A 27,175-nucleotide genomic window follows, 5' to 3' on the forward strand; every position below is an offset into this window, starting at 1 on the left:
GACATGCAGCCTGCAAGTGGGGTCCCTGGGGATCCTGGAGTGAATCCTAATGCACGGTCTGGGAATGGAGACCCTGGGCATCCTGGGGCAAACCTGGACACGCGGCCTGGGCGCAGGGTCCCTGGGCATCCTGAGACGAATCCGCAGGTGCGGCCTGGGTGCAGGGTCCCTAGGCATCCTGGGGTGAATCCTGACATGCAGCCTGTAAGGGGGTCCCTTGGCATCCCGGGTCCAATCCAGACACGTAATCTGGGCGCAGGGTCCTTGGGGATCCTAGTTCAAATTCTGGGCATGGGTTTTTGGGGATCCTGGTGCGAATCCTGATGCACGGCCTGTGTGGGGGATCCTGGGGATCCGGATGGATCCTGACATGTGGTCTGGGCATGGAGTCCCTGCGAATCCCGGGGTCGGCTCCTGACATGCGGCCTGCAACCCATTTCCACTAGCTAGTTTTGCTTTCGCCCGGCCCAATTGCTTTCAAGCTTGCTGTACTTTGCAGAGGTGGCGGCCGCTGCTGCCTTTCAGCACCGGGCTGGGGGCTCCCTCCCCACCCCTGAGATGCTGAGTTGGCTTCCTGGAGACTGCAACCACAAGCCAGAAAACAAGAACGAGAGACTCTTGTGTGGGAGCCACACACCAGATAGAGAGCGAAAGAGCCTGGTTTTGGCCCTCCCTTCCCAGCCTACAATGCAATCACGCTGCAGCCTGTGCCAGTGACAGCGATGGACGTGCTGTGGGTATCCCTGGTGGCTCTTTTCCTGATGGCGCCCAGACAAGGTACCCAACCCTCTCTCCATCCCCTCTTTGTTCCCTTCTCTCTGGGCCAGGGTCCCTATGGGTTTAGCCTCTCGGCTGAGTTCTCCAGCCAAAGCACTGTTGTAGGATCCGGCCCTTCCTCTCAGCCTTCTGCATTGCACACTCTCTGGGCCAGGCCCTCAGCTGGGGTAGGTCTGGGGACTGAAGTCTTCCCTTCTCCCACATCATGGGCACAGCGGAAGGAAGGTCTCTAGGCTGCCGTCAGGTGGACAAGATGTGAGGCCCCATCTCCTCTTCTTCATCCACTTCCTCATCCCCTCCACCGCCTCCCAGGACACATGGCACCCCGCAGAGCCAGCCCCACATCCCTTCGCAGCAAACACCCTAGCAAAGGCTAGTGGGAGGGAAGAGACCTGGCCGGGGATGTCCTGTTCTCTCCCGCCTGCAGAAATGCTGTCCAGCCCAGCTTAGCGTGGTACCTAACCCTGACCTGTGTGGGGCAGCCAGTCCAGATAAGCTCCTGTCCCCACCCACTCCTGGAGACAGAGCTGGGATAGGGAAGGGCGGCCATGGGATCCTGAGGTGGAACTGGGGGGATCCGTCTGGCACAGAGGGAGGTGAGACTGAATGTAGAGCCATTTCGGCGAGGCTAGGGGCCCCGGGACGGTTACCCGGGCAGAGGGGCAGGCTCGGAGTGGGGATTGCCGGAGAGATGTGGCTCTAGAAATGGCCAGTCTCATGCAGAGAGACACATTCCAGAGGACTCAGGCGAGGTGCAGAGGTGTTACATTACTGCTATGCTCTGCTGTGGGGGTCTCACTATCAATATCAGAGCACCCCCAGGAACAGCCATCGCCCTTTCTTCTCCAGACACCACCTAAGCTTAAGTATCAGGGGGTAGCCGTGTTAGTCTGTATCCACAAAAACAACAAGGAGTCCGGTGGCACCTTAAAGACTAACAGATTTATTTGGGCATAAGCTTTCGTGGGTAAAAAACCTACTTCTTCAGATGCTTCTAAGCTTAGAACAGCCGGCCGCCCCCGTAGCGCGATTTAGTGAGAACAAGGCACCTGAGCGATTTCTATCGGGGGGCCCCAGTGCAGAGCTGATTGCTTCAGGGAAGGCCTTCCTGCTCCCCACACACCGCAGTCCCTTTGGGCACCCTTCAGGCTGAGAGGATGAAGGGTTTTGCAGATGAAGGGCCAGGCGCACAGCTGATGTAAATCAGCATATCTCTATCGAAGTGCTGGCGCCACGGCCATTTACACTAGCTGGGGATCTGGCCCCTAATTAAATTAATTAAAGCATCATATAGCATCACCGTCATTATTTATTATTCACCCAGCCCCACAAATGCGTGTGGCACTTTATACGAAACAGATCTCCGCCCCAGCCAGCATATAAATCCGCTTGTTCTGACTGTTATTATTGACTGACCTATTATTGTGGTACTGTTTGTTTCCTGTGTAACTATGCCAGCTGCCACGGCCTGTTTATTTCTTAATCGGTTTCTTTGCTGCTCGCTGCAGCCCTGTGTGTAATAGGGGGAATGGCGCCTTTTGTTAGAGCAGTCTCCTCTTAAAGGGATCTGCGAGCGGGGCCCTGGGAAATGAATGTTGATGCTGATTTTATGTGGAATGAATTTATTATTTTTTTTGGACGGGCTGGAGAGGGAGAGTCTCATCACACTTCCCAGTGAGACAGTTTCCATTTCACAACCTACTCCCCCCCGCCCCATCACAACTGCTGCTGGTTCTCCCCCTTGCTCAGTAGAGAGAGACCTAGGATGGAAAGAAGCCTGGACTTCCGTAGCCCTAAAGATCAGCACTGAGCCCTATAGCTGGTCTCTACTGCCATCCTTACTGAACCTGCATAACTAGACAAATTCAGTCTCCAAGGCTGTACATTTAGAGCCTTTTCCCAGCACTAAATTCACAATGAATTAATTATTATTAATAGCCCAACTTTAATCCCCGCCCAGATCACCATGTGCCTGTTGAGTTCTGTCCTTTATTCTTAATCACTTAATCACTGGAGACCATTCAGAAGAAAACAATGCGGGAAATTGTTGCTAGAATCCAGTCCTGTTGTTATTTCTTAAGTATCCTGCAATGGCTTTATTGATGCAGTAAAGTCTCAAGGGACCAAATCGTCTGACGGTGTAAATTGATCTAGCTCCATTGAGTGTGTTGATTTACACCCGCTAAGGATCAGGCTCATTATACTGTATCAGCAAAGCTATGATCGGATATTTAAGAAATAATAATAGGACTCAATTCTGGCAACGCTTCCCTCGTTATTTTCTTCTGATCATCCGTTTCCATGAAATCATCTCAGAGTAAGAAACTACTGGCCATGCCTGTCCTATTGACTTTGGCGCACTCGATGAAGGTATCCCGATGTAAACATGGCAGCACTCATTTAACAAAATCGATACATCAACAATCGGATTAATAAGCGCTTTGGGGGCAGGGATATTCATCGTATAAAACTCCAGTGCTATGGAAACGATTAGCAACAATAATACTTGCTCTCTTTCCTCAAATCATTATTAAACTAAATATCACCCCGTGAGATTAACGCCAGGCGTGATGTCCATTTTAGTCATTTGTAGAAAAATCACCTACCCTCTCCTGCTTCTGTATAATTGGTGTTGTTGAGTTAGGCATTATATTTGGCAAGAGAAGGATTAATTCTAACTTTTAAATGCATTTTATATACCTAACAACATAACACTTGGTAACACTTAGGGCTAGGTTTTTAAGGTGTTTAAGCACCTAATTCCCATGGACCTTAGCCTTATTATATGCTCCTCAATGTGTTTAGAAACAATGAATAATAACAAATATGTTATAAAACAATACTATGTATCTATATTTCAATATATATTCGTCTATATGGAAAGGATCTTGCATTCTGGAATATACCTAGTACATTATGCATTTTCTGCACAATCTCTCAAATTAACAGCAGGTTATAGAAACCTCTTGAAGTCAACAGTTATACCAGGGATCCAGTTTTCCTTTGACCTTTACATACTGTTTGCTGTTCTTTACGATTGCGTTAAGAAAACCTTCCCTCTGATCTGTCCACTGGTGCCATCTTAGCACAAGAGCAGAAATATGTCACCATATATACAGAAGGCGCAGAATGCTGAATGTCTTCCTCTGGCTGACAGGTATAGCGAAGGTGGATTAAATATGTATATACGGCCCCCATCACCATAGCATCTGGATACTTCACAGTCATTAATATATTTATTCCCACAGACACCCTAGGAGGTAGGGATGTGCTATTGTACCCATTTTGCAGAGGGGAATGGAGAGTCAAAGTGACCTATTCCAGGTCATTGAGGGAGTTTGTAGCAGAATAAGAAATTGAACCAGGGTTTCTTGCATCCGAAGAAGTGAGGTTTTTACTCACGAAAGCTTATGCCCAAATAAATCTGTTAGTCTTTAAGGTGCCACCAGACTCCTTGTTGTTTTTGTAGATACAGACTAACACGGCTACCCCCTGATACTTGACAGGGTTTCTTAAGTCACAGGCTAGTAGCCTAAGCACTGGGCCATCCTGATGTGGATAGCATGGGGTGGTAATAGGGGGATAAGGATCAGATCAAATTTGCTATGTGCAATCCATTTCAGACACCAGGCACGGGCAGGCGATTTTTCTGTGTTGTGTTCTTTCCCCAGCCAAAGAAAACCATTTCACTCCCATGGAAATACCCTGACTTTAGCCATCGGCCTATATCCCCTGTAGTGAGGAAGTAGAATAATTAATTCAGACAGCGTAGCATTTCTAGTGATAAACATCAAAGCATTCACAGGCGGAGAGTCTGTAGCTCAGCCAGACTGTCTACTCCCTGCTAAAAACCCTCCATAAAATAGTCTGTTGGTATATGTTATATCAACAAAGATCCTGGGAAAGCCAGCAAGGTTAGAGTGAAAGAGACAAAACTAAAACGATACAAGGCCCCAGGGGCATAACTTACCCAGAGGGAATGAGATAAGAGTGTTTAGCCTAAAATAAAGCGATGTTAACAATGAGATCTATTAAGCTGTGGAATTGCCTCCCAGGGGAAGTCCTGTTGCTTGGAATAATTGGAGTGAACAGAGCGCTCAAGGAAGCAGGGGCTAGTCCTGAGCTGTCTGGAAACGGATGAAGTGACCCGATTTTTTAAAACCAGCCTTGCTGGTGGTGCTGTCAGTTTTTAATGCACCATCAGTTGCGGGCACGAATTAGAGCAGCTGCCTGCAAACCAAAAGACAGCTGGGCATCCACCTGCCATTTTCTAAGGGCACAGTCTGTCAGCATCGGTGAATTTAATAATTAGGCGTGCAAGTGCTCTTCCATCTCTGATTCTGACAGCTGCAAAAGTGGCCTCTACATACTCCGTTTTTGGGCGCCCGACTGGGCACCTCTTAGGCCTGTTGTTTGGAACTGTTGAGCTCGGACGACCCTTGGAGCTGTGGCAGCTAAGACACAGCCTCACACTGGGCACTCGGTGTCAGTGGCTGCTTTTGAAAATTTGTGACTACGGGCCAGATCCTCAGCTAGTATGAACTGAACTTTGCTTGAGGGGTAATTGCAAAGTTGTACAGATCTCGCCTGCAGCAGGCAATTTCCTGCTCTCTAGCCTAGCTTTTGCTTTGCTGTGTTTGGTCCTGTCTCACCTGGTTACAACCAAAGCCCCTGTTTGCATCCCAGGGTTCCGCTGTCCCGGCATTCACCCCATTGCTCCAGAATCACGACTGTCATTTAAAAAGAAGAGTGTTACTAACCCTTTGGGTCATGAGAATAACACCAGCGATGGGAACTGAGTGTCACCAGTGCAGAAATTCCTGCCTGAGGGTACATCTACACTGCAAAAAAAGATCCGAGGCAGCTGACTCAGGCTCACAGGGCTCAACACTACAGGGTCAACTGATTTGGAATTATGCTTCAGGGCTAAAAATAGGCGTGTGGACATTCCCGCTCGGGCTGGAATCCAGGCTCTGAAACCCAGAGAGGAGGGAAGGTCTCAAAGCCTGGGATGCAGCCTGAGGCGGAACATCTACACTGCAATTTTTAGCCCCCTAACATGAGCCCAACTCAGTTGACCCGAGCTCTGAGACTTGTGGCTGCTGGGGTTTTTTGCAGTGTGATGTACTCACTACAGTTACTGCAGAGATGGACATTACTGTCTGGTATCTTTTTAGTTCTTCTAGTCAGTCTGCTTTTGCCAGTCAGTTTCCTTGCTTGACAGTATCTCAGTGGAATTCTCTATGGCTGGTGATTGATTCCCCCGCCCTCCCGCCCCCCAGTGCTCTGTGACTCGAAGCTACTGGCAACAGCTTAAATCAGAACTAAAGACTGGATGGCTCTGGAGAAAAGAAATGGCACATGAAGGCTTTACCTGATTGTGCCCAGAGCCTGAAAAAATAGCTCTACGAGGTGTGAACTGCCCCGTCCTCCTCAGCCAGGCCTCAGGGATTCTGGAGTTCAGAATTTCCTCTGTGCAGTCGGCCATTTTGTTGCAGCCACGCGCCCGGCATTTTGTTTTCTGGCTCCCTGACCAGCTGGGACCTGCCAGCAGCTGCCTGTTGCTCAGCAGCTCTCCCAACAAGGGGGAGTTAACTGGGTGACAGGACGGGATCCATGGAGCCAAGCAGCAGGGGGTCAGGGATCCAGAGTCCAGGAGTAGCTAGGGAGAGGGGCAGCCAGAAGTGTAGGTCAGAGACCATGATGTCTGTCTGTGTGGGGGTGGGGAATGGGAACCCCGGGTGTCCCATGGTGATCAACTACATTAATATTGCTGCAGGGCACAGAAGTTGTTGCCACAGGTTCTGGTCCTGTTATGTGAGGAGCAAATGTGACACTGCTTATACTCCCATGGATCCACCTCCGAAATGCCTCTCCTCCTGGAAACCCGTCAGCAGACAGAGCTGGGTCTTTGCACCTGATGCTGGATAGGAGTAGGAGGAGGGAGTGGATAACCTAGGCAGTCTCTGACCGACATGGGCCACTGGGATAATCTCCTCTGTGCTTGGGTGGCTGGTTAGTTCCACTGCCCAGCTGACCTCACCATTCTAAAGTCCGTTTTGCTTTTATACCCGTAGCTGCAATGTCTCCTTTCTCAGTGGCAGGCCGTAACTCCTTGTTTCAGCACAGCTGACTTCTGGAAGCAATCTCTCCCACTCCCTCGTCCCCCATCCACGGGACCCCTTGTCCATCCTTCCAGACTCTTATCGCGTCATTAGCCCGTATCTAACACATGACAGTGTCCCTGAACAGGGGGGCCAGGCTACACAGGACTGTGCCACTGCCCCATTTGGGACTGTTACCCGAGGGCGCTTTAAATGGGGGGTGCCCGGCTGCCCAGTTCACTCTTCAGCTTGCTGACTTGTTTGTGTCACTGGGTTATTGTAGCCACTCTCCCTGATGAGCGACTCACTGGGTTAGCGCTTGTGATTCCCCGAGGAGGAGGACTAAACTAAACATGCTGGAGAGTCTCACTCTGCTTCCCAGCAGGGGCTCCAGTGTGATTCCAGAGTGTGTCTGTAGCCTGGCGCACAAATTGCCTTGTGTGGATGCAATGCCTGGGTTATTGGAGCCCCTCCATGTGACCCCGCCTGCGTGGGTCAGAGCTGCGAGCTGGTGTAAACCAAAGAATGCTGATGCACACCAGCTGAGGATCAGGCCCCTAAATACCTTGGGAGTTAGGTTGATGGGAATTAGGAACCTAAATACCTGTTTTCTTTGTCCTCCCCCGGGCAAACACTCTGAGCATGAAGGGCAATTGAGTCACAACAAACCAAGTGCCAATTCTGCAAACAGGCACCCGCTTAACTTGAAGCTTGTGAGTTGTCCCATGGTTAATGTGAAGCCCGTACTAGGTGTTTGTGGGATCAGGGCCTGTGGCGTGTCAATTATTTGGTCACTTTGATTACACAGGGCAACAGAGCAGAGAAAATGCAAGGGACCCCCAAACCTAGTCTATATAGTGATGGTCCAAGTGTAGCTAGCTGCATGCCAGGGAGTAGCTTACCACCAGATGCAGAGGTTCTCAGCCTGTGAGACACCCTCCAGAAGTGGGTCATGACCCATCCTAACTAGGTTGTGGTTAGAACCGGGTGGAAAATTCTGATTTTGATTTTGACAAAAGATGGGTGAGTGCTGGTCGGAAAAGGGAAACACTGTCCCTGCTTGGAAAATTTCAACATTTCGATGAAAGACGGGAAGAAAGTCATCCATGGATTCCCCCTTCTCCAACATCTCTAGTGGCGTTTAAGTGAAAGGAATTGACAACCTAACGAATATATGCAAGGTCAGATCCTCAGCTGGTTTTCACCAACTTCAACAGAGTTATGCAGTTCAACACCACAGCAGAGGATCTGACCCAATGTGTCTCATCGACATGAATAAATTCAGGCCAGAATTTAGAAGGTTTCTGACCATCAGAGGGGTGTTGTTCTGGAACAGCCTCCCCATAGGAGTTGTGGGAGCAAACCTCTTAATTCATTTTAAGAGAGAGCTGGCCTAATGTATGAGTGTGATTGTTTGACAGGGTTGCCTGGTGGTGTGGGGCTTGGCTCCAGAGCTCTGGGTCTCACTTCGGTTTATGTCTTTTGCTCCTAAAACTCATGCTTCAGGGTTTCAGCCAGCCACCTGCAGGGGGCAGGAAGGGATCCCACCATAGTGTGTTCTGGGAGGTTTTGTATCTCCTTCCTCTGAAGCATCAGGGATGGTCATGGCTGGAGATGGCACATTGGGTTCAGAGGGCTATGAGGTGTGGCACCTACCATTTTCTCTCTCAGGTGCTTGGCTGGCTCATGCTTGCTCATGTGCTCAGGGTCTGACTGATCACCACCTGTGGGTTTAGGAATAAGTCTTCCTCCAGGTCAGATTGGCAGTGACCGTGGAGATTTCAACTTCTTCTGCAGCACGTGGATGGGGGTCACTTGCCAGGATTATCTGGGTGTATCTCACTTAATCATTTCCCTGCCTCTGCGGGGGCCTTGGACACTGGGGCACCTCGGTCCTTCCTATTCTCTGCCTGTGGCACATAACAGACTAGTCTCCTGTGGGCTGTAAGACTTTGGTCCAATTCCAGTTGCTGGGTTTAATGTGCAGGTGGTAGGGGGTGATGTGCAGGTGGTAGGGGGTGATGGTGGCTTGTGATCTGCAGGAGGCCAGATTAGATAATCTGGTGGTCCCTTCTGGCTTTAAACTCTATGGTTCTAGTAAGGTTGTCAATTCTCATGATTTGATTGCCAGTTTTGCAAAATTAGTTGTTTTTCTTCAACTCCGAGCTCCTGGAGTCATGTTATTTGGGGAGAATCTCAGCTTTCATTGCAAAATAAGTTGCTAATGCTCACAGTTGAGGAGAAAAGCTTGAAAATGTGACCAAAAAGTTCATAAATGAGATAGCAAATCTAAAGAACCTAAAATAGATTATTTTTTTTTAATCTCATGATTTTTAGGCCAATTTCTTGATGGGGGGTATTATTTTTTGAACACTTGGATTGGTCATGCTGCACCTGTAGTTTGGTTAAAATCTAAGTCACAATCACTTTTGAAACACGGATGAATTTTCAGCTGTTTGATGGGTCACAGACCCCGACCCCCCCAAAAAAAATTAATTAAGAGTTGCTGGTCTGGCATATAGAACAGGGACTGGATATCCAGAGTTCTTGATTCTGAACTCTGCCACTAATTCTCTGTGAGTCCTTGAGCAAGTCATTTAATCTCTGAACCTCTGTGTGCCCACCAACAAGAGTCAACTTCTACAGATGCTCCTGGTCCTATTCCCTCCCACCCTAAGCAAGACCCCTATTTGCCCCTAACTTGGGGAGCAGGTGGTTCTTTGCCACCTGGGGGTTCGTGCACACTAGATAAATCTCCTAGCTTTTCCTTTAGGGCAAGTTCTGGCTGCTTTGCCTTGTCTGAACAGCGCAGAGAAAAGGCCAGGGATCTGGCTCACAGCATTCCAAACTACTTGAGATGATAGTGCGACTGCCACCATAAGCCAAAAGTCATGAGGAGGAGCGGAGTGGTTATTTTACCTCTGTATTTAGCACTGGTGTGACCACTGCTGGAATGCTGTGCCCAGTTCATGTATCCGCAATTCAAGAAGGATGTTGATAAATTGGAGACAGTTCAGAGAAGAGCCACGAGAATGATTTAAGGATTAGAAAACATGCCTTATAGTGATACATTCAAGGAGCTCAATCTATTTAAATTAACAAAGAGAAGGCTAACAGATGACTTGATCACAGTCTAACAACAAATATTTAATAACGGGCTCTTCAGTCTAGCAGAGAAAGGTAGAACATGGTCCAATGGCTGGAAGTTGAAGCTAGAAAAATTGAGACTGGAACTAAGGGGTAAATTTTTAACAGTGAGAGTAATTAACCATTTGAACAATTTACCAAGGGTCGTGGTGGATTCTCCAGCACTGGCAATTCTTTAGTCAAGGTTGGTTGTTTTGCTAAAAACTCTGCTCTAGGAATGATTTTGGGGAAGTTCTATGGCCTGTGTTATACAGGAGGTCAGACTAGGCCATCATCTTGGTCCCTTCTGGCCTCGGAGTCTACGAATCTATGAAATTTTGGGTTTTGGCCAAAAAAATTCAGTTTTCTGATGAAAAAATATTTAAAAAAAAAAAAAAAAAAGGAAAGCAGAGACTTTCCATGCACACACAAATTAATCAGTCAGAAACCGAGTTTTCCATTTGAAAAACATTTCAGTGGGAAATTTTCAATCATCAGCAATAATAATAATAAATTATCATGGTAATAATACAAAAAACATAAAGCAATACAACAGCCTTAAGTGAAAAGGGTTATAGAAGTGCGGATAATGATGATAATGATCTATTAGCTCCATGGGGCATATGCCGTAAACACGTCCTCCCTGCAGATGTTCATCTGTGTGTGTTTATTTCACTGGCTTTTCTCTGTCACTCATCATATCCAAGCACATCATGAACATTCATGAATTAAGATTCCTTTTTTCCATTCCCTGGACCTTGGTTTAGTCCACATCCCGCCTCCCACTTCTGATCATGGGTCAAAGCCAAGCCGTGGTTTTTCAAGCCTGGCCCTGCTCCAGCTCCTGTAGATTCCTCTCAAAAAGAAGCCTCTGTCTGCACCTAGCTGATCTGTCGCACAGAGCTCGAGGGGCCGTTATGCAGAGATGCAGGTGCAGAGAGATGAAGGCTTTGGAGAACTGAGGTGATATGGGGGAGGGCAGGGAAGTCAGCAGGAAATAGGATCCACTCTGGGCTGTGCTGCTAAGCTACAGAAAACAGGTAGCGTCTCATAGACTTACTCATGCTGAGTAGCACCTTTCTGCAGTCCCGTGTAAGCCCAGTGGGCCAGATCCCCAGCTGATGTAAAGCTGTGTCACTCCATTGGAGTCAATGGGCCACATCCTCAGTGGATGTAAATGAGCCACAGCTCCATGGGAGTCAATAGGCCAGATCCCCAGCTGGTGCAAATGCCCCTTCAGTCCTCAGACTCTGCTGAGCCCGCTGGGATGCCATTCAGCAGAAGCAGAATGGTCTGAAGAGGCTGAATGAAATCCCAGGCTTGGGAGTCAGGAGCTCGCTCGGAGTTAGGCCTTGGGCAAAATACTTAAGAGATGATCCCATGCTCGCTGGAGTCAATGGAAAGGCTCCCACTGACTGTAGTGAACTTTGGAACAGGCCTTTAACCTCTCCAGGCTTGTTTTCACGGCACAGTCAAAGTTCCCCTGAGTCAATGGCTCATCAGGCTGATGCAGTTAAAGCATGTCAATTTCACACACAAAGGAGTGATCATGTCCAATTGCCTTTGGCTGCCTTAACCCAATGGGCTAGCTACCCATTTTGCAGCTTGATGAACTGGAGGTGGCCTCTCAGAGTGAGATCAAGCAATACTCAAACCCATGTCCTTGAGGGTTGTAATCAAGCGTCTTAACCACTCAGTTATAGCTCCTCTTAATTATTAACTAGTTAATTAATTAGTGAGTTTATGTTCTTGTGCGTGGCCTCCTGCCTGGGTATAATGACACTTATCCTAGCGTGTGGGAGGACTTTATGCATTTGCGGTCTTAAAGATCTTTGGGCAACGAAAGTCCTAGCAAGGGAAAGTCTTGTTACGGGTGGGAATAACAAGGAGGGAAAGAAAATGAAAGACACAGTACCCCCAGAATAAGCTAAGTGGAGCTGAAAAGAGAGATCAGTCATTTCCAGCTATGAGGATTCAGGAAATTCTTGTGTGTGCAATGAATCGTCAGGCCTGGCGTGTGGAGGAAAACAAGGCCAAGAATAGTTGTGCACTCTATTTCCGAATTCTGCCCAAAGGGACACAGACAGGCTAAGCCAACGCGAGGTCTCAGTTCCTCATCAGCAGAATCAGAACAATTTCCCGAGTCGCTGCTGTCTTTGTCCCTCTTTCCCCCCAGGGCAAAGAGGCGAGGCACTGGGAGAGCCCTGCTTTTGTTTTAATCCTCAAAGATGTATTGGTGCTCACACTACCTTGCCATGTGTGCACGCAACCCCCTGTTGAGTGCAGCATGTTTCCGGGGAGGCAGGAGCAGATTCTGTTCCGTGCTGTAGAGTCAACTCAGAGAGGTCGTGAATCTCAAAGATTCAGAAATGATCATTTCCACCTGGGTGGCTCGGATTGCATTTGTGCAGGAACAATTCTTGTTCTATACAGGGCTTTTGACCGCATGCAGTTCATGCCTTGCTGTCAGGAAACTCACTATGTGATGCCAGGAAGGTGTGTAATACGTTGTTGTTAGTATTTGTGTTCTGTATCCCCATTGTGCTAGGTGCTGCACAAACCCATAGTGAGAGACACTTCCGGCCCTGAAGAACTGACAGACCAGATGGGGAAAGGAAGGTTTTTATCCCCGTATTCCATCCTTTCTTCTCTAATAACCTTGTTCCTTAGAATGGTTTTCAGTGTCCTGAGTGCTGGTTTCCCAGAGCCTTTATCATTAGTGTGGTAGGGGAAGGAAGCGCTTTCAGTTAAGAGATGATTCAGTGGAGAGTTATAGGAAACCTGGCAGCAGATGCAAAGGAGAAGGCTCTCACTCTGAGATTGTGGGAAAGAAAGTGAGGCATCCAGAACAGAGAGAACAAGCAGGGAAATGGAGTGGCACAATGTGGATACAATTTAGAAATAAGGAAGATAACTTTGGCCCCGATCTTTAAACAAACAAGGTGCCAGAGCATTGGGATGGGAGAAAGGGGTAGAGGAACATAATTAAAATGCTAGAAATCAGGGAGAAGTCCTTCACAGGAGACTGAGGGTAATAGCAATAGATGCCAAACAGGAAGGCACGGACTGGATTTCCAGTCAATGTGAAGATGGGTTATTTCCTATAAACCCCAGAGCTCACCCACTACTTCATCTCCCTGGTCTCTGCCAGGTACTTTTGCATCCTTTAAAGTCTAACTCCAGTTTGTCAGAAGAATTGTCTGAGTTAGAACAGCATCTGCAGTGCTGCTTGCTAGGATGAAATGATCTGAGGAGTGGGTCTCCATCCTCATGCTCCAGGGCATACACTGGTGACCAGCACAGGTCAGGAACACAACTGGGTGAAATTATTCATTGGCAACTTTTTCTGGCACACAATGAAAATTCAATAACTCCAAAACCTTTAATGAGTTCATGTTATTTTCACCAAATCGTTTTCAGTCAGGAAAAAAATACACTTTAAAAATTCAGAGAAAATTGAAACGTTTCAATTTTTTGGTTCAAAATGACTTTTTCTTCCAACTTTCCTTTAATTTTATGTTTAAAAAAAAAACATCAAAACCATTTTTAAATGATCCAGACATTTCATTCTACCCCAAACTGGCAATGTGTAAATCAAGATTGGATTTTTTTTTTTTTTAATGCTCTAGGAATGATTTTGGGGCAGTTCTCTGGCCTATGTTACACAGGCGGTCAGACTAGATAGTCATAGTGGTCTCCTCTGGCCTTGGAATCTATGACTCTATGAAAAATAGTTCTGTGTGAATATTTTGATTTGCAGAATTTTTTTATTTTTGGTTCAAACCAAAAATTTTTGGTCCCTCCCTGCCCCCACCCCCACCCCACCCCCCGGGGTCCAATTATTCAGAATTTCCAGAAAATCAAAAAATCCATTATTTGCCCAGATCTGGTTAGGAAGGCCCCTCCCTCCATGCTATAATTATTGTTATTTGGATTATTATTTGTGTTACCCTAGCACATAGGGGCCCTAATCGTAGACCAGGTGCCCATTGTGGTAGGTGCAGTACAAACAGGAGCCGGTGGACACTGTCAGAGGGGGGGCAGCAAAAACAGATACAAGGAGACGCTCTGCAGATCAGGAAATAGTCTGAAAAGGTTTCAGAGTAGCAGCCTTGTTAGTCTGAAAAAGAAAGATTCTACCAGATTGTCTGTCATTATGTCGTTGTAAAGTGGGCTGTTATGATGATGAGACATTGACAGTTGCTGTTATTCCTCACGTTGTTCTCTTGCTGTGCAAGGCCCTTTGCAGACATGGCATGATCCCGGCTCCAGAAAGCTTACAACTGAAATGGACAAAATTCAAATGGTTGGAGTTGATGGGGGAATGAAGGGATGGGATATCAAAGCAAAGGGTTGGGTCCTGATGCCCCTACTCCCACTGGGTCACTATACGTTGTCAGTGGGCCATCCAAGGTATGCCTCAGTGGGAATAAAGGGTACCACAGTCTGGTCCAAGTGGTGGGGGTTGGCAGGAGGCTTGCTAGAGCTGATATAGGGAGGAATCCCATTGTCCATTCACATAAACAGGCTTGTTTATGGTGAGATTGCACCGGGAGCTCAGTTGAAGGATGATGAGAGGAGTGAGGAGGATGGTGAGTGCGGGACAGGGCCGAAGGGAGAGGACTGGGAAGCGGGATTTGAAGGAGAGCCCGGCTGCTGGGTGCATTGGAAAGAAGGAGGCCATCCCAGCTGGAGGGAGCTACATAGGGAAAGGGATGCCAGCCCAAGTCCTTGCTTGGTGTGAATCATCACTGCTCTAGTGAAGTCAATGGCACTACATTGATTTATACTGGCGTGGTGCCGTTGGAGCGCAAGGGCAAGGGTGTAGATGTGCGGGCTGTGTCAGCACAGGGCTCGCTGTAGCATTTCTCAGGGAAGCCACATCGACAGACATTTAGTGGCTGAGTCTTTTCCGGGAGCTGGTTGCCATGTCACTTCCCCGTACCACAGCTGTGCCATTCGACTGCCGTGACTTTCCCAGCAATTCAGAGCCCCAGTTGGGCTTTGTTGTTTTTTTCATGAGCTCCCTATAACACGTACACAGAGGTGAGCCCTAACCAAGCAAACTCCTGTTACCAAGCTCAAGAATAGCCCAGGGCTGGGTTCATTAGCTTCAGAGAGCTCTGCTCTGGTGAGCTTGGGAACTTATCCATAGTTCTATGAAGTTTAGGAGCTCTTCAGGTGATCTGAGCCCCATGATCATCTGAAGGCTTCAGGTGTCCTCCAAGACCTTCAGCTAACCGGGGCTCATCAGACTGATGTGTTCCCCCACAGTATTATTGGATCTTGATGCATTTGGTTGTGTGGGACCTTCCCACCGCACAAGAAAGAAACGACAGGCCTCTGAAAACATATATCAACATAGCTAAGACAGCGCTAGACAGCATTAGATCGATGGAAGAATTCTTCCATCGACCCAGCTACCACCTCTCTGGTAGGTGGATTAACTACAGCGACGGGAGAATCCCTCCCATTGGCGTAGTGAGTGGTTACGCTAAAGCACTATGGTGGTGTATACCCTCAGATTGGCTCCACATTTGCAGCAATCTACTCTATTGCACTTGATTCTGTCTGTCCAGCCATCTATCCAGGCATTTATACCTCACTCATTTCTCTAGCATAGCTCATGGCCCAGAGATCCCTCAGCTCTTTTCATGGCTAGGAATCTTACATTGGCCAGAGGTCCCCGAAAGCTCTCAGCTAGACTGCCTGGTCTCCTGAGATTGCCAGCCTCGCTGAGTAACCTGGAGAACTGGCCCCACGTTAAGATCAGCTTCCAGAGTCTGTGGATGCTTCTCCAGAATGGAGCCATTCAGCCCAGGCCTAGACATTTACTTGGGGTGGTTTCCTCTTCTGGATCTCAGTAGTCACCCCGGTGACAGAGATCTCACCCCATTCTAACAGTTTCCATGTTTGTTCCAGTCCAGGCAAATACAACGTCTCCTGCCGTCCCCTGGAACATCACACATGGTGGACACAGGAACACGTCTGCAGAGCCAGGTGAGGACACAGCGGGCAGGCTGGGGAAAGCTCCCTTGTGCTCAGTGTGTCCCTCTCCATATGGAAAGGACAGGACTTGGGGCAGAAGACACCAAGGGTGGGTCCTTAATCAAGGTGATGGACACAAAGACTCTGTAGTCTCCTGGATCTCTAGCCCCAGGCTGGGTCTGCCAAGGGTGGGATTACTGACTCCATCATAGCGAGGAGATGGAGCAAAAGCTGTGATGGGTGAGCGGCTCCAGCAGCACTGGGAGATGGGGGTGCCCAGGTTAGGACGTGCAGTAGCACAGTGACCCCCTGATATTAAGGGAGAGTGGGGAGGTGGGGGTGCTCAGGTTATGCATGACAGCCGCCCAGCACTCCTTGTGCCTCGGTGGGTCTCCTCACTGCTGAGACCAGCTGGCCTATAGCCGTAGCTCAGAGTTGTTTTTTTGAGATCACCGTGGGGCGCTCACGCGCTCGTCTGTGACATTTGGGTTGAAGAGGAAGGAAGCAGCGTGGGCGGCAGCGTGTGGTGCACCTATCCCACCTGTAAAGAATTCAGCATCGCTCACAAAGAGCAAGGGGTTAGTCACATGGCTTAGCCCAGCCAACGCCCTCTGCCGGAGCTGGGGATTTCTGCACCAGCTTCCACAGCGCTGCCCCACACCAGGCCCTTATGGGTCCCACACCCAGCCTTTATGCCCCTCCGAGCGCTGACCCATGCCTTTATGAGCAGTCAGCCCTCTGCCCCACCCCTTATGGGCAGCCACCCCGCTACGCAGGATCCCATATGGCTCTGACCCATCTTGCCCATCCCATGGATTATCTCTGAAATAACGTGTGCTGCCCTGCAGGCCTCTTGGGAGAGGGATCTGTCCGTTTGGTGAATGGCAGCAGCCGCTGCAGTGGTACCGTGGAGGTCCATCATGATGGGCGGTGGATGCCAATCTGCCAGGAAATGTGGGACAAGGAGGCCTCCCACGTGGTCTGCAGACAGCTGCACTGTGGGGAGGCAAAGGAGACAGAAGCTGAACCCACCCCCAGGCCTGTGTGCCCGCCCAGGTCAATACCCACAAAGGAAGCCACCCTGTCCTCTCAGAACCTCTGCCCTTTCCTGCACATCCACTGTGTGGGTCTGGAGAGCACATGGAAGCAGTGCAATGTGTCAGAGCTGTGCTGTAATGGGAAGCCAGCCAGTGTCACCTGCACAGGTAAGAAACAGATCCATCCCGTGTCTCGCAGAGCCCAGGTTAGCCATCAGCAGCTTCTAATGGGAAACCATCCATGCACGCTGGCTGCTCTCCTCTCGCTACTGCTGCCCTATCCCCATCAGCCATCCGTACTCCATGGTGAGGCCAGTCCAGCTCTACCCCTGCCCATTGGCCAAACCCCAGCCCTCCCAGCTGCCTGTTTCTGGCCCATGAGGGAGTCTTGCCCCTCCACACCTTGCAGGTTAGAAAAATGAGGGGGCCAGCAGGTCCTTCCGCCTGTGAGCTCCATCGCAGCATTCCTGATAAATAATTAAATGGCTGATGGAGCTGAGACCAATCTATCCACCCATTCACTGAAACCAGCTCCATGGATCCATCCATCCACCTACCCATTCATTGACACCAGCTCCATTCATCCATCTCGACACCAGCTCCATCCATCCATCTAAAAGGGTGTCATAAGGAGGAGGGAGAAAACTTGTTCACCTTAGCCTCTAAGGATAGAACAAGAAGCAATGGGCTTAAACTGCAACAAGGGAGGTCTAGGTTGGACATTAGGAAAAAGTTCCTAACTGTCAGGGTGGTTAAACACTGGAATAAATTGCCTAGGGAGGTTGTGGAATCTCCATCTCTGGAGATATTTAAGAGTAGGTTAGATAAATGTCTATTAGGGATGGTCTAGACAGTATTTGGTCCTGCCATGTGGGCAGGGGACTGGACTCGATGACCTCTCGAGCTCCCTTCCAGTCCTGGAATCTATGAATCTATGAATCCCCATACATAACCTATCATCCATTGAGAGCAAATCCACCCCCCATACACATCTCTTCATCCATCCATTCATCCTTTCCCTTTCTCCCTCCCTGTGCCTGTCTCTCTCTCTGCCATTCCCAGAGCCCATCTCTGAGCTGTGCTCACTCCCCCTTTGCCCTCTCTGCCAGGTTCCCATTCTGTGCGCCTAGTTGGCGGGGGCAGTTGCTGTGAGGGCCGTGTGGAGGTCGAGGTGGACGGTGTCTGGGGCACAGTGTGCGATGACGCCTGGGACCTGGATGACGCCGGGGTGGTATGTCAGCAGCTGAAGTGCGGCTGGGCCATCCAGGCTCCAGTGGCCTCCTCCTTCCACAAAGGGACGGGCCCCATCCACCTGGATGAGGTGAGCTGTGCTGGGAACGAATCCCAACTGTGGGACTGTCCAGCTGAGAGGAGCCATGATTGCGGCCACAAGGAAGATGCCAGTGTGGTGTGCTCAGGTCTGTTCCTCTATCCAGAAGAGTGCACTTGTCCTTCTGTCTGTCTGATGGAACATTACTGTCCATCTCTGTCCAGGGGAGGATTCCTGTCTGTCTGATGGAGAGCATCTGTCTGTCCACTTGTCCATCTGAAGGAGTGCTCCTGTCTGTCTGTCCATCCATTGGAGAGCTCGTCTCTGTCTCTCTGTATGGTAGAATGCTTCTGTCTGTCTGTGTGTTCATTAGAGAGCTCCTGTGCATCTGTCAGAGTACTCCTGTGTGTCTGTCCATCCAGTGGAGAGCTCCTCTCTGTCTGTCCACTAGAGCACTCCTATATGTCCATCTGTCTGGTGGATTGTTCCGGTCTCTGTCTGTCTGGGATGGGCAATGAAATTAGACTCTGGCAGCTTGGGGAAGGGGTAAATCCCTCCTGCCTCCAGCAGGATCTAAACTTCCATCGCGGGCAGCTCCTTAATGTCTGTGTTGCATCAGAGTGGGGACCCCGAGGCTGTTCCTTCTTTGCTGACCTGCTGCCCCCCAATCCCACACAGAGCACCAGAAGTGGCGCCTGTCGGGGGGCAAGGACGCCTGCGCTGGCCGCGTAGAAGTTTATTACCGGGGTGTGTGGAACACGGTGTGCGACGGGACCTGGTACGAGGAGGAGATGGGCGTGCTGTGCCAGTGGCTGGGGTGCAGCCCCTCTGGCCGGAAGCTGAGCTTCAACCACACACAGGAGGGCAGGATGAACTACCAGTGCTCAGGGACTGAGACCTCACTGTCCTGGTGCCGATGGCACTACAACAACTTTAACCTGTGCCACCAGTCCCAGGCTGCCGGCGTGATCTGCAATGGTAACGCTGCCTCGTCACATACTGAACCCCCACCCAGACAGACCCGAGCAGGGATCGAACCTGCAACTCTCAGGAGAAAAAACACACGCCGCTAAGGCTTGAGCTAGGGAGAAGGGAGTAACATCACATTGTAATCTTTGAGACCATGAAGGAGACATGTCCATACATATGCCAGCGGCGCAGCGGGGGGGTGGGAGGGAGAAGAAGGCAGACATGAGGGGCGATAGAGGGGATGGATGGGGCGGTAGGACGGGGCAAAAGAGGCGGATGTGGGGGGTGATCCAGGGGACATGGGCAGGGTGGCAGGAGAGGGGAGGGAAGGAGGTGGACGTGGGAGGCGATTCAGGGGACGGGTGGGGCGGTGAGAGAGGGGAGGGTCTCCACCCCAGAATGGGTCTGTCCCTCCAGCCCCGCTGACTGTTCTTCTTCCTCTGTCTGTGGCACACCCCAGGCTCGCTGGGCTTGCTGAACACGTCTGCTGTGCCCTCCATGGAGATGACGACTCCAGATGCCAGAAGTGAGTGTCTGGGGGCAGACCCTCCCCTCCTTCCTGCAGTGCCTCTCTCCGGATCCGAGACGAGCCCTCCCCCACTGGAGCGGGAGGGGATGTTTGCCACCCCTGCCTGTAGGGCAAACCTCTCCAGGGTCACTGCACCGTGGGCAGCTCTCCTCTGGCGGCACCCATTCTCCAGAGGGGGCAGCCAAAGAGGCCCCTCTCCCCTCAGCAGGATCCCCCCCGAGAGCCGAGGTCTTGGCTTTGAGCTCCTCCTGTGTTCCTGCTGTCAGCGCGCCAGGCGTTCTGCCCCACCCAGCGCCCCCACCCCGGGCAGAGCCCTACATGGCGTGCACTCACAGGCCTTCCCCCACTATGGCACCGCCGGCAGGGTCAGGGCTGCAGGGAGAGCTCCAGGGAGCTGGACCTGCCACCCTCCTGTGACCTCCCCCATGCCAAGTTTGGGGGGCCAGGAAGGGGCTCATGGGTCAGCCCATGGCCTGCCCCCAGAGAGCTTCCGAGCTAGGAGCCTGCACGGTGCTGGGAACACCCCTGACATCAGCAGGGATGGGGCCCTATGCCAGGCCCTAGTGACAGTTCCCCTGTGCCGTGCGCCTCTCTGACTTGCCGTCTGTCTGTCTGTCCCTCCCTTTCTCCCCTCACCCCATTGCCAGGCACAGCTGAGCCACTGTGCTGGGAAGCCAAGGCCCTCTCGAACTGGACTCTCCTCCTCCTCTGTGTCGTCCTGGGCTTTCTCCTCTTGGTCACCGTGCTGACCTTCACCACCGCCCTTCTGAGGATGAGGAGGAAACACGGTAGCTTTGCTGCTTGGGGCTTTGCCAGAGTGAGATTGGGCACTTGGGGGGGCCAGGCAGAGCCATGGCCCGCCGTGAAGAGCCGTCAGACAGGCCCTTCTGCATGGGGGAGTGACATCACGGGGGCTGCAGCAGGCCAAAGCACTGGTCCAGGGTGGGGCCATTGGCAGCACCCAGCCATGGGGTGACATGAAACGGGACCAGATCCCCCACTGGTGTCGATTGGCCGTAGCTCCATTGGAATCAGTGGAGCTGTTCTGATCTACACCAGGATCTGGCCCTGGTTACCCACTCAGGGGCTTAGGATTGCTTCGCTGTGGCTTCTGTCCTGTCCCCGAACGCCCAGGCAGCGCGTGGGGTGTCGCTCATGCTCTGCTGAACAGTTCCCCAGAGCAATGGCAGCCTGCAGCATGAAAGGGGGAGCGAACCCAGCACCAGAGCATAGGACTAGACGGGACCCGCGGGGCATGCAGGACTAGTGCGGACCCCTTCCCAGCCTGGGGTGGGCCCTGGCCTGGCTGTGCCAGGCCCTGTACGGCCTCATGGATCAACCTGTCTCCTTTCTCTCCCTCTCTGTCTGCAGCCCACGCCGTGTCCTCTTCCTCATTAGCCACCCCGGTCCTGGTGAATCATAGTGCACAGGGCCCGGAGTCGCCCGCAGGGGGTGCCAATGACTACAGGAAAGCCCCCTCCAAAGCAGAAGGTATCAGCTGTTGCTTGGCCTGCCCCCACTGCTCCTCCCCCACACCCTATCTCTTTGCTCCCTCCCACCTTCCCCTCCGCCCACTGCCCCTCCCTCCCACCCCACCTCTCTGAACAATCAGCCTGCTCCTCCCCCATAGCCTCCCACACTCTGCCTCCTCACACCCAACCTCTTTGCCCCCACCTTCCCCATACCCTACCTCTCTGCCCCCACCCCCACCTTCCCCTCTCCTCACAGCCCCTTCCATACTCTCTGCTCCTCCCCCTCCAGAGGCTCCCGGTCCTTGGTCCATGGGGCACTTGCTGGTGGGCTAGGAGAGCCGACTGCTTACATGGCATCGGCCCCACCCCAGCACCATTCCCAGTTGCTCCATTTCACCCGAAGGCACTGAGGGACCTGGGCTGGGAGCCATGGCTGTGTGGCCCCAGGGGGTTCTGGGAGGACCGGCAGGCACTGCTGCACACTTGGCAAGCCCTAGTCCAAATAGGTCCCCCAGTAACTGCTCCCTTCATGCCCCCCTAGCAGAGCCGCTGGCCGTGCCCGCTCCTGGCTCCGAGGACTCCGATTCCGACTATGAACACTATGATTTCAGCAGCAAGCCGCCCGTCGCGCTCTCCACCTTCTACAGTGAGCGACCTCCCACACCACCTGCACCATGTGTGCTCTTCGCAGCCTGGGGCTTCTGCCTCCCCATGGGGCCCTGCCTTCCCTCACACTGCCCTGTACCAGACTGGGCTGCCCCTGCACACACAGCTCTGCCAATGGCCCCCCATCCCAACCTGCAGCCACCGCTGCTCCAGCCTTGGGCTCCCCACCCCCCCAGCTCTGTCAATGCTTCCCCATCCTGACCTGCAGCCCCTGCTGTCCCAGCCTTGGGATCCCCACCCCACAGCTCTGCCAGTGCCCCTCCATCCTGACCCACAGCCCTGCTATCCCAGCCCTGGGCTCCCCACCCCACAGCTCTGCCAGTGCCCCTCCATCCTGACCCACATCCCTGCTGTCCTAACCCTGGGCTTCCAACCCCACTGCTCTGCCAATACCCCTCCATCCCGACCCACAGCCACTGCTATCCTAGCCCTGGGCTCCCCACCCCACAGCTCCCCTAGAGCCCCTCAATCCTGACCAACAGGGATTGGGGACAGGGAAGTATTGGGGTGAGGTCAGAAGGATCCGGGGATGGGTGGGTAGGGGTCACAGGGGTTGGTTGGAGTCAGGAGGATCGCGGGGTCAATGGGTACAGGAGTTGATTGGGCTCAGAGGGGATCCAGGGATCAGGGGGTATGGGGTTGGCTGGGGTCAAGGGGAACTGGGGGGGGGGTCAGGGAGTACTGTTAGTGGTGATCTGCCAGCTCACCCTGCTGTGATGCTGGGCCAGGCGAGGTTTGCTGGAACCCTTTGCCTCTGGTTGCAGATTCACTTCGGCACCGAGCAGCGGACGAGACTCTCCCTGCGAGCGGCTTCCCCCCGGCACCTAGCCAGGAGGTGCTGAATGAGGGCCCGGAGCCCTGGGGCCAGCCAGAGCAAAGGTTCCGCGAGGGTGAGAGTTGGTGCTGCTGACTGGGCGAGTGATAGAGATGGGAAGCACAGTATCAGGAAAGGGGCCCCAAAGCCCCAGCTCCCCAGGTGTTCGCCTCTCCATCTGCCTGTCCTCAGTCCCCATCCGTCTGTCTATTCCAGTGCATGGGGTGGAGCGGAGTTTGTGCTGATGGGCCCTCGCTGGGGCAGAGCAAGGGTGGGCCATTTTCCAACTCTCCCCACACCCCGGGCACTGGGGCTAGGTGGACAGGGCCGTGCTGCAAACCCTCCATCTAGCTCCAAGGGGCCTCTGGATGGGGCAGGCTCGGGCACTGCCAGCATTGGTCGGTGGAAGGCTGCATTAATGGAGAGGCTGCTTCTCTTGCAGAGCCCCCCGCTGAGTCCAGTTCATCCTCAGAGGACAACTACTACAACAGTGGCACCACCAAGCAGCAACAGTGGGGCAACCCGGCCCCTCCTCCCACCGGCAGCCTCTTAATGCCAGCGCCTCCTGCCCAGAGCAATGGTGGCTCCCAGCTCTCCTTCCAAGGTTAGCAAGATGGGCCAGCGCCCGCTGGCTCTGACGGCCAGTGGGACCATCTCTGAGCATTGGCCCTTGAGGAGCAACGTCCCAGCACATCCTCTCCTGCCCCAGAAGAGGGAAGGGGAGGGAAGTCTGGGCTGGGCCCAAGATCCAAGGCTGGAAAATCCAACCCCTTGTGTTCATGGAAGGGAAAATCATCCCAGGAGCAATGATTCCACCCCAACCTGCCCAGCAGGGCTTCCATGTGCACTGGGCCCTGGCCATCCCTCACAATCTCCATGAAGAAAGGCCTCCACGGACCCTCCAGACCCTTCTCTGTGCATTGGTGGGACAGGAAAAGGTCACCCATTGGCCATTAAGTCTCTGACAACGCCCTGACCTGCGTGTCGGGGAACCTCTTCTCTGGGGACATCAGGGCTGATGACCTGGTCTGGACTGAGACAGCTGATGGGAGACAACCTCTGTCCCCTTCCTGCTGGATTCCCAGTATAGATAGTCACACCAATTCCCCTACCAGAAGCCTGGAAATGCTCCTCACCCTCTGCACCAGAAGGGTGAGCGTGTCCGGGGTTGTCTCCAGCAGGGCCCGATGGAGCAGAGAGCTCCAGCACCTCATCCGGAGAATGGTATGAAAACTTCCACAGCACAGCACACCAGGGAGACCAGCCAGGAAACATGCCGGGTGAGGAGAGGATGGAGGGAGCATGGGAAGGGAGCTGCAGACCTACTGCTTGGGGAGCAGGCAGTGGCCCTGTGTTCCCAACAGCGCTGAGCCTAATTATGGGGGCTCATGTGAGATAACCAGATTCAGATCAGGTTACAGTCCACTCACAAAGACAGAGAAAGAGAATGCAAAAGGGGAATAGGAAAGGGAATGGATAGAGATCAACAGGGGGATGGAGAAAGAGAGAGAGTGAGTAACTGAGGGAGGGACAGACGGATGACTGTGGGGATGGAGGGAGGGTTGACAGGTGACTGTGGGGAGGGAGGGAGAGAGGGAGGGATGAGAGGTGGTTGTGGGGATGCAGGGAGGGAGGAATGAGAGGTGGCTGTGGGGATGGAGGGAGGGATGAGAGGTGGCTGTGAGGAAGGAGGGAGGCAGGGATGAGCGGTGGCTGTGGGGGTGGAGGGAGGGAGGGATAAGAGGTGGCTGTGGGGAGAGAGGGAGGGAGGAATGAGAGGTGGCTGTGGGGAAGGAGGGAGGCAGGGATGAGAGGTGGCTGTGGGGATGGAAGGAGGCAGGGATGAGAGGTGGCTGTGGGGAGAGCGGGAGGGAGGGAAGGATGAGAGGTGGCTGTGGGAGGGGAAGGAGGAAGGGATAAGAGGTGGCTGTGGGGAGAGTGGGAGGGAGGGAAGGATGAGAGGTGGCTGTGGGAGGGGAGGGAGGGAGGGATAAGAGGTGGCTGTGGGGAGTGATGGAGGCAGGGATGAGAGGTGGCTGTGGGGAGTGATGGAGGCAGGGATGAGAGGTGGCTGTGGGGATGGAAGGAGGCAGGGATGAGAGGTGACTGAGGGGATGGAGGGAAGGAGGGATGAGAGGTGACTGAGGTGATGGAGGGAGGGAGGGATGAGGTGACTGGGGGTGGAGGGAGGGAGGAAGGGTTGAGAGATGGCTGTGGGGATGGAGGGAAGGAGGAATGAGCGGTGGCTGTAGGGAGGGATGAGAGGTGGTTGGGGGGATGGATGGAGGGAGGGATTAGACATGGCTGTGGGGATGGAGGGAGGGATGAGAGGTGGTTGTGGGGATGGATGGAAGGAGGGATTAGAGGTGGCTGTGGGGAGGAAGGGAGGGAGGGATGAGAGGTGGCTGTGGGGAGGGAGGGAGGGAGGGATGAGAGGCGGCTGTGGGGAGGAGGGAGGGAGGGATGAGAGGTGGCTGTGAGGAGGGAGGGAGGGTTAAGGGGTGGCTGTGGGGATGGAGGAAGGGAGGGATGAGAGGTGGCTGTGAGGAGGGAGGAAGGGTTAAGGGGTGGCTGTGGGGATGGAGGAAGGGAGGGATGAGAGGTGGCTGTGGGGATGGAGGTAGGGAGGGATGAGAGGTGGCTGTGGGGATGCAGGGATGGAGGGATGAGGGGTGGCTGTGGGGATGGAGGGAGGGAGGGATGAGAGGTGGCTGTGGGGAGGAGGGAGGGATGAGAGGTGGCTGTGGGGAGGGAAGGAGGGTTAAGGGGTGGCTGTGGGGATGGAGGAAGGGAGGGATGAGAGGTGGCTGTGGGGAGGGAAGGAGGGAGGGAGAGATGAGAGGCGGCTGTGGGGAGGAGGGAGGGAGGGATGAGAGGTGGCTGTGAGGAGGGAGGGAGGGTTAAGGGGTGGCTGTGGGGATGGAGGAAGGGAGGGATGAGAGGTGGCTGTGGGGATGGAGGGATGGAGGGATGAGGGGTGGCTGTGGGGATGGAGGGAGGGAGGGATGAGAGGCGGCTGTGGGGAGGAGGGAGGTAGGGATGAGATGTGGCTGTAGGGATGGAGGGAGGGAGGGATGAGAGGTGGCTGTGGGGATGCAGGGACGGAGGGATGAGAGGTGGCTGTGGGGATGGAGGGAGGGAGGGAGGGATGAGAGGCGGCTGTGGGGAGGAGGGAGGGAGGGAGGGATGAGAGGTGGCTGTAGGGATGGAGGGAGGGAGGGATGAGAGGTGGCTGTGGGTGTGGAGGGAGGGAGGGAGAGGTGGCTTTGGGGAGGGAGGGAGGGAAGGAGGGTTGAGAGGTGGCTGTGGGAATGGAGGAAGGGATGAGAGGTGGCTGTGGAAGGAGGGAGGGAGAAGTGGCTGTGGGGATGGAAGGAGGCAGCGATGAACTACGGGAGTTGACGGGATCCGTTATTTCAGAGTGGCCGGCTCTCTCCCAGCCGTTGGGGAGCTGTGAGCCTGGGAGCAACGACTCGGAGGGCAGCGATTACGATGATGTCCAAGGCCTGGCATACTAGGAAAGGGACATCACTGCAAGTCTGTTCCTCCAGCCCTCCCTCCTGCCTTCAATACAGTGACAGCAAATCAGTGGGTGATAACTGAACCTCACATCCTTGCACTGAATGTGTTTGATTAGCACAAGGTCAGGCTTGGGGGAAGGTTTGTCAGCGGGTCCCAGAACCAGGCCTGGACTGACCAGCATTTCCCAGTGCAGACCCTGTGGCTCCAGAAGGGGTTGCACTCCTCTTCCAACTGACAGCTCTGACCCTGAGAAATCCACGGAGTCCTTCCCAAGAACATCCCCTTCCCAGCCCACATTCTCTGCTGATGCCCAGCTAGCCCTGACCACTCAGGCCCATAAGTGAACCCCCGGTGTCTGGGGAGTGTCCGGGACTCCATCCTCAGTGCTCAGGACACAGGCCAAGCTCTCCAGGATGGCTGCCAGGGTCATGGGCTCTATTCCCAGCCGGGAAAGGTGCTTGGACACACGGTGATGGGCGCAGCACAGAGACCTAGTTGGAGCCCTAGGGATGGTAAGCTGGAGGTCAGAAGTCCTAGGGGAGCAGCCAGACTTCTTGGCTCCCTTTCGGACAGTGACTTATGGGGCTGGGTTCAATCCTTGGTATGTAGATTCCCCATGGCAATAACCAGTCCCCAGTGATTAGCCTGCAGACAGGAACTGGGGTGCTCAGATTCAATGCACAGGGGGTAGCTCCTCCCCCAGGCCTCTGGCTTCATCCCCACTGGGCAGAAGCAGCTAGGAGGGGATGTTCCATAGCTGGGTTCCAGCAATGACTCTTTCCTGTCGGGGGAGACTGTACATCACAGGCCAAGCAGCCTATGAGATCCAAGCCCCTGGCTTTGAGGGGAAGGTCAGCCTGTGGTTGAGGCAGTGCCTGACACTCAAGAAAGCTGGGTTCAT

General features: G+C 53.0%; 1 protein-coding gene across 1 annotated transcript; it reads left to right on the forward strand.

Moving 5' to 3' along the window:
• Positions 1-558: 558 nt before the first annotated feature.
• Positions 559-27,175, forward strand: CD6 (CD6 molecule). Its single transcript, XM_054028259.1, is given in 14 exon segments — positions 559-646; positions 649-777; positions 15,930-16,007; positions 16,844-17,200; positions 18,142-18,450; positions 18,981-19,280; positions 19,732-19,797; positions 20,448-20,588; positions 21,172-21,291; positions 21,814-21,918; positions 22,703-22,828; positions 23,195-23,356; positions 23,934-24,032; positions 26,173-27,175. Coding segments are annotated over 14 exon segments (2,178 nt in total). The 3' UTR covers positions 26,271-27,175.

Source organism: Malaclemys terrapin, chromosome 4 (assembly GCF_027887155.1).
Source record: "Malaclemys terrapin pileata isolate rMalTer1 chromosome 4, rMalTer1.hap1, whole genome shotgun sequence".
Lineage (NCBI taxonomy): Eukaryota > Metazoa > Chordata > Testudines > Emydidae > Malaclemys > Malaclemys terrapin.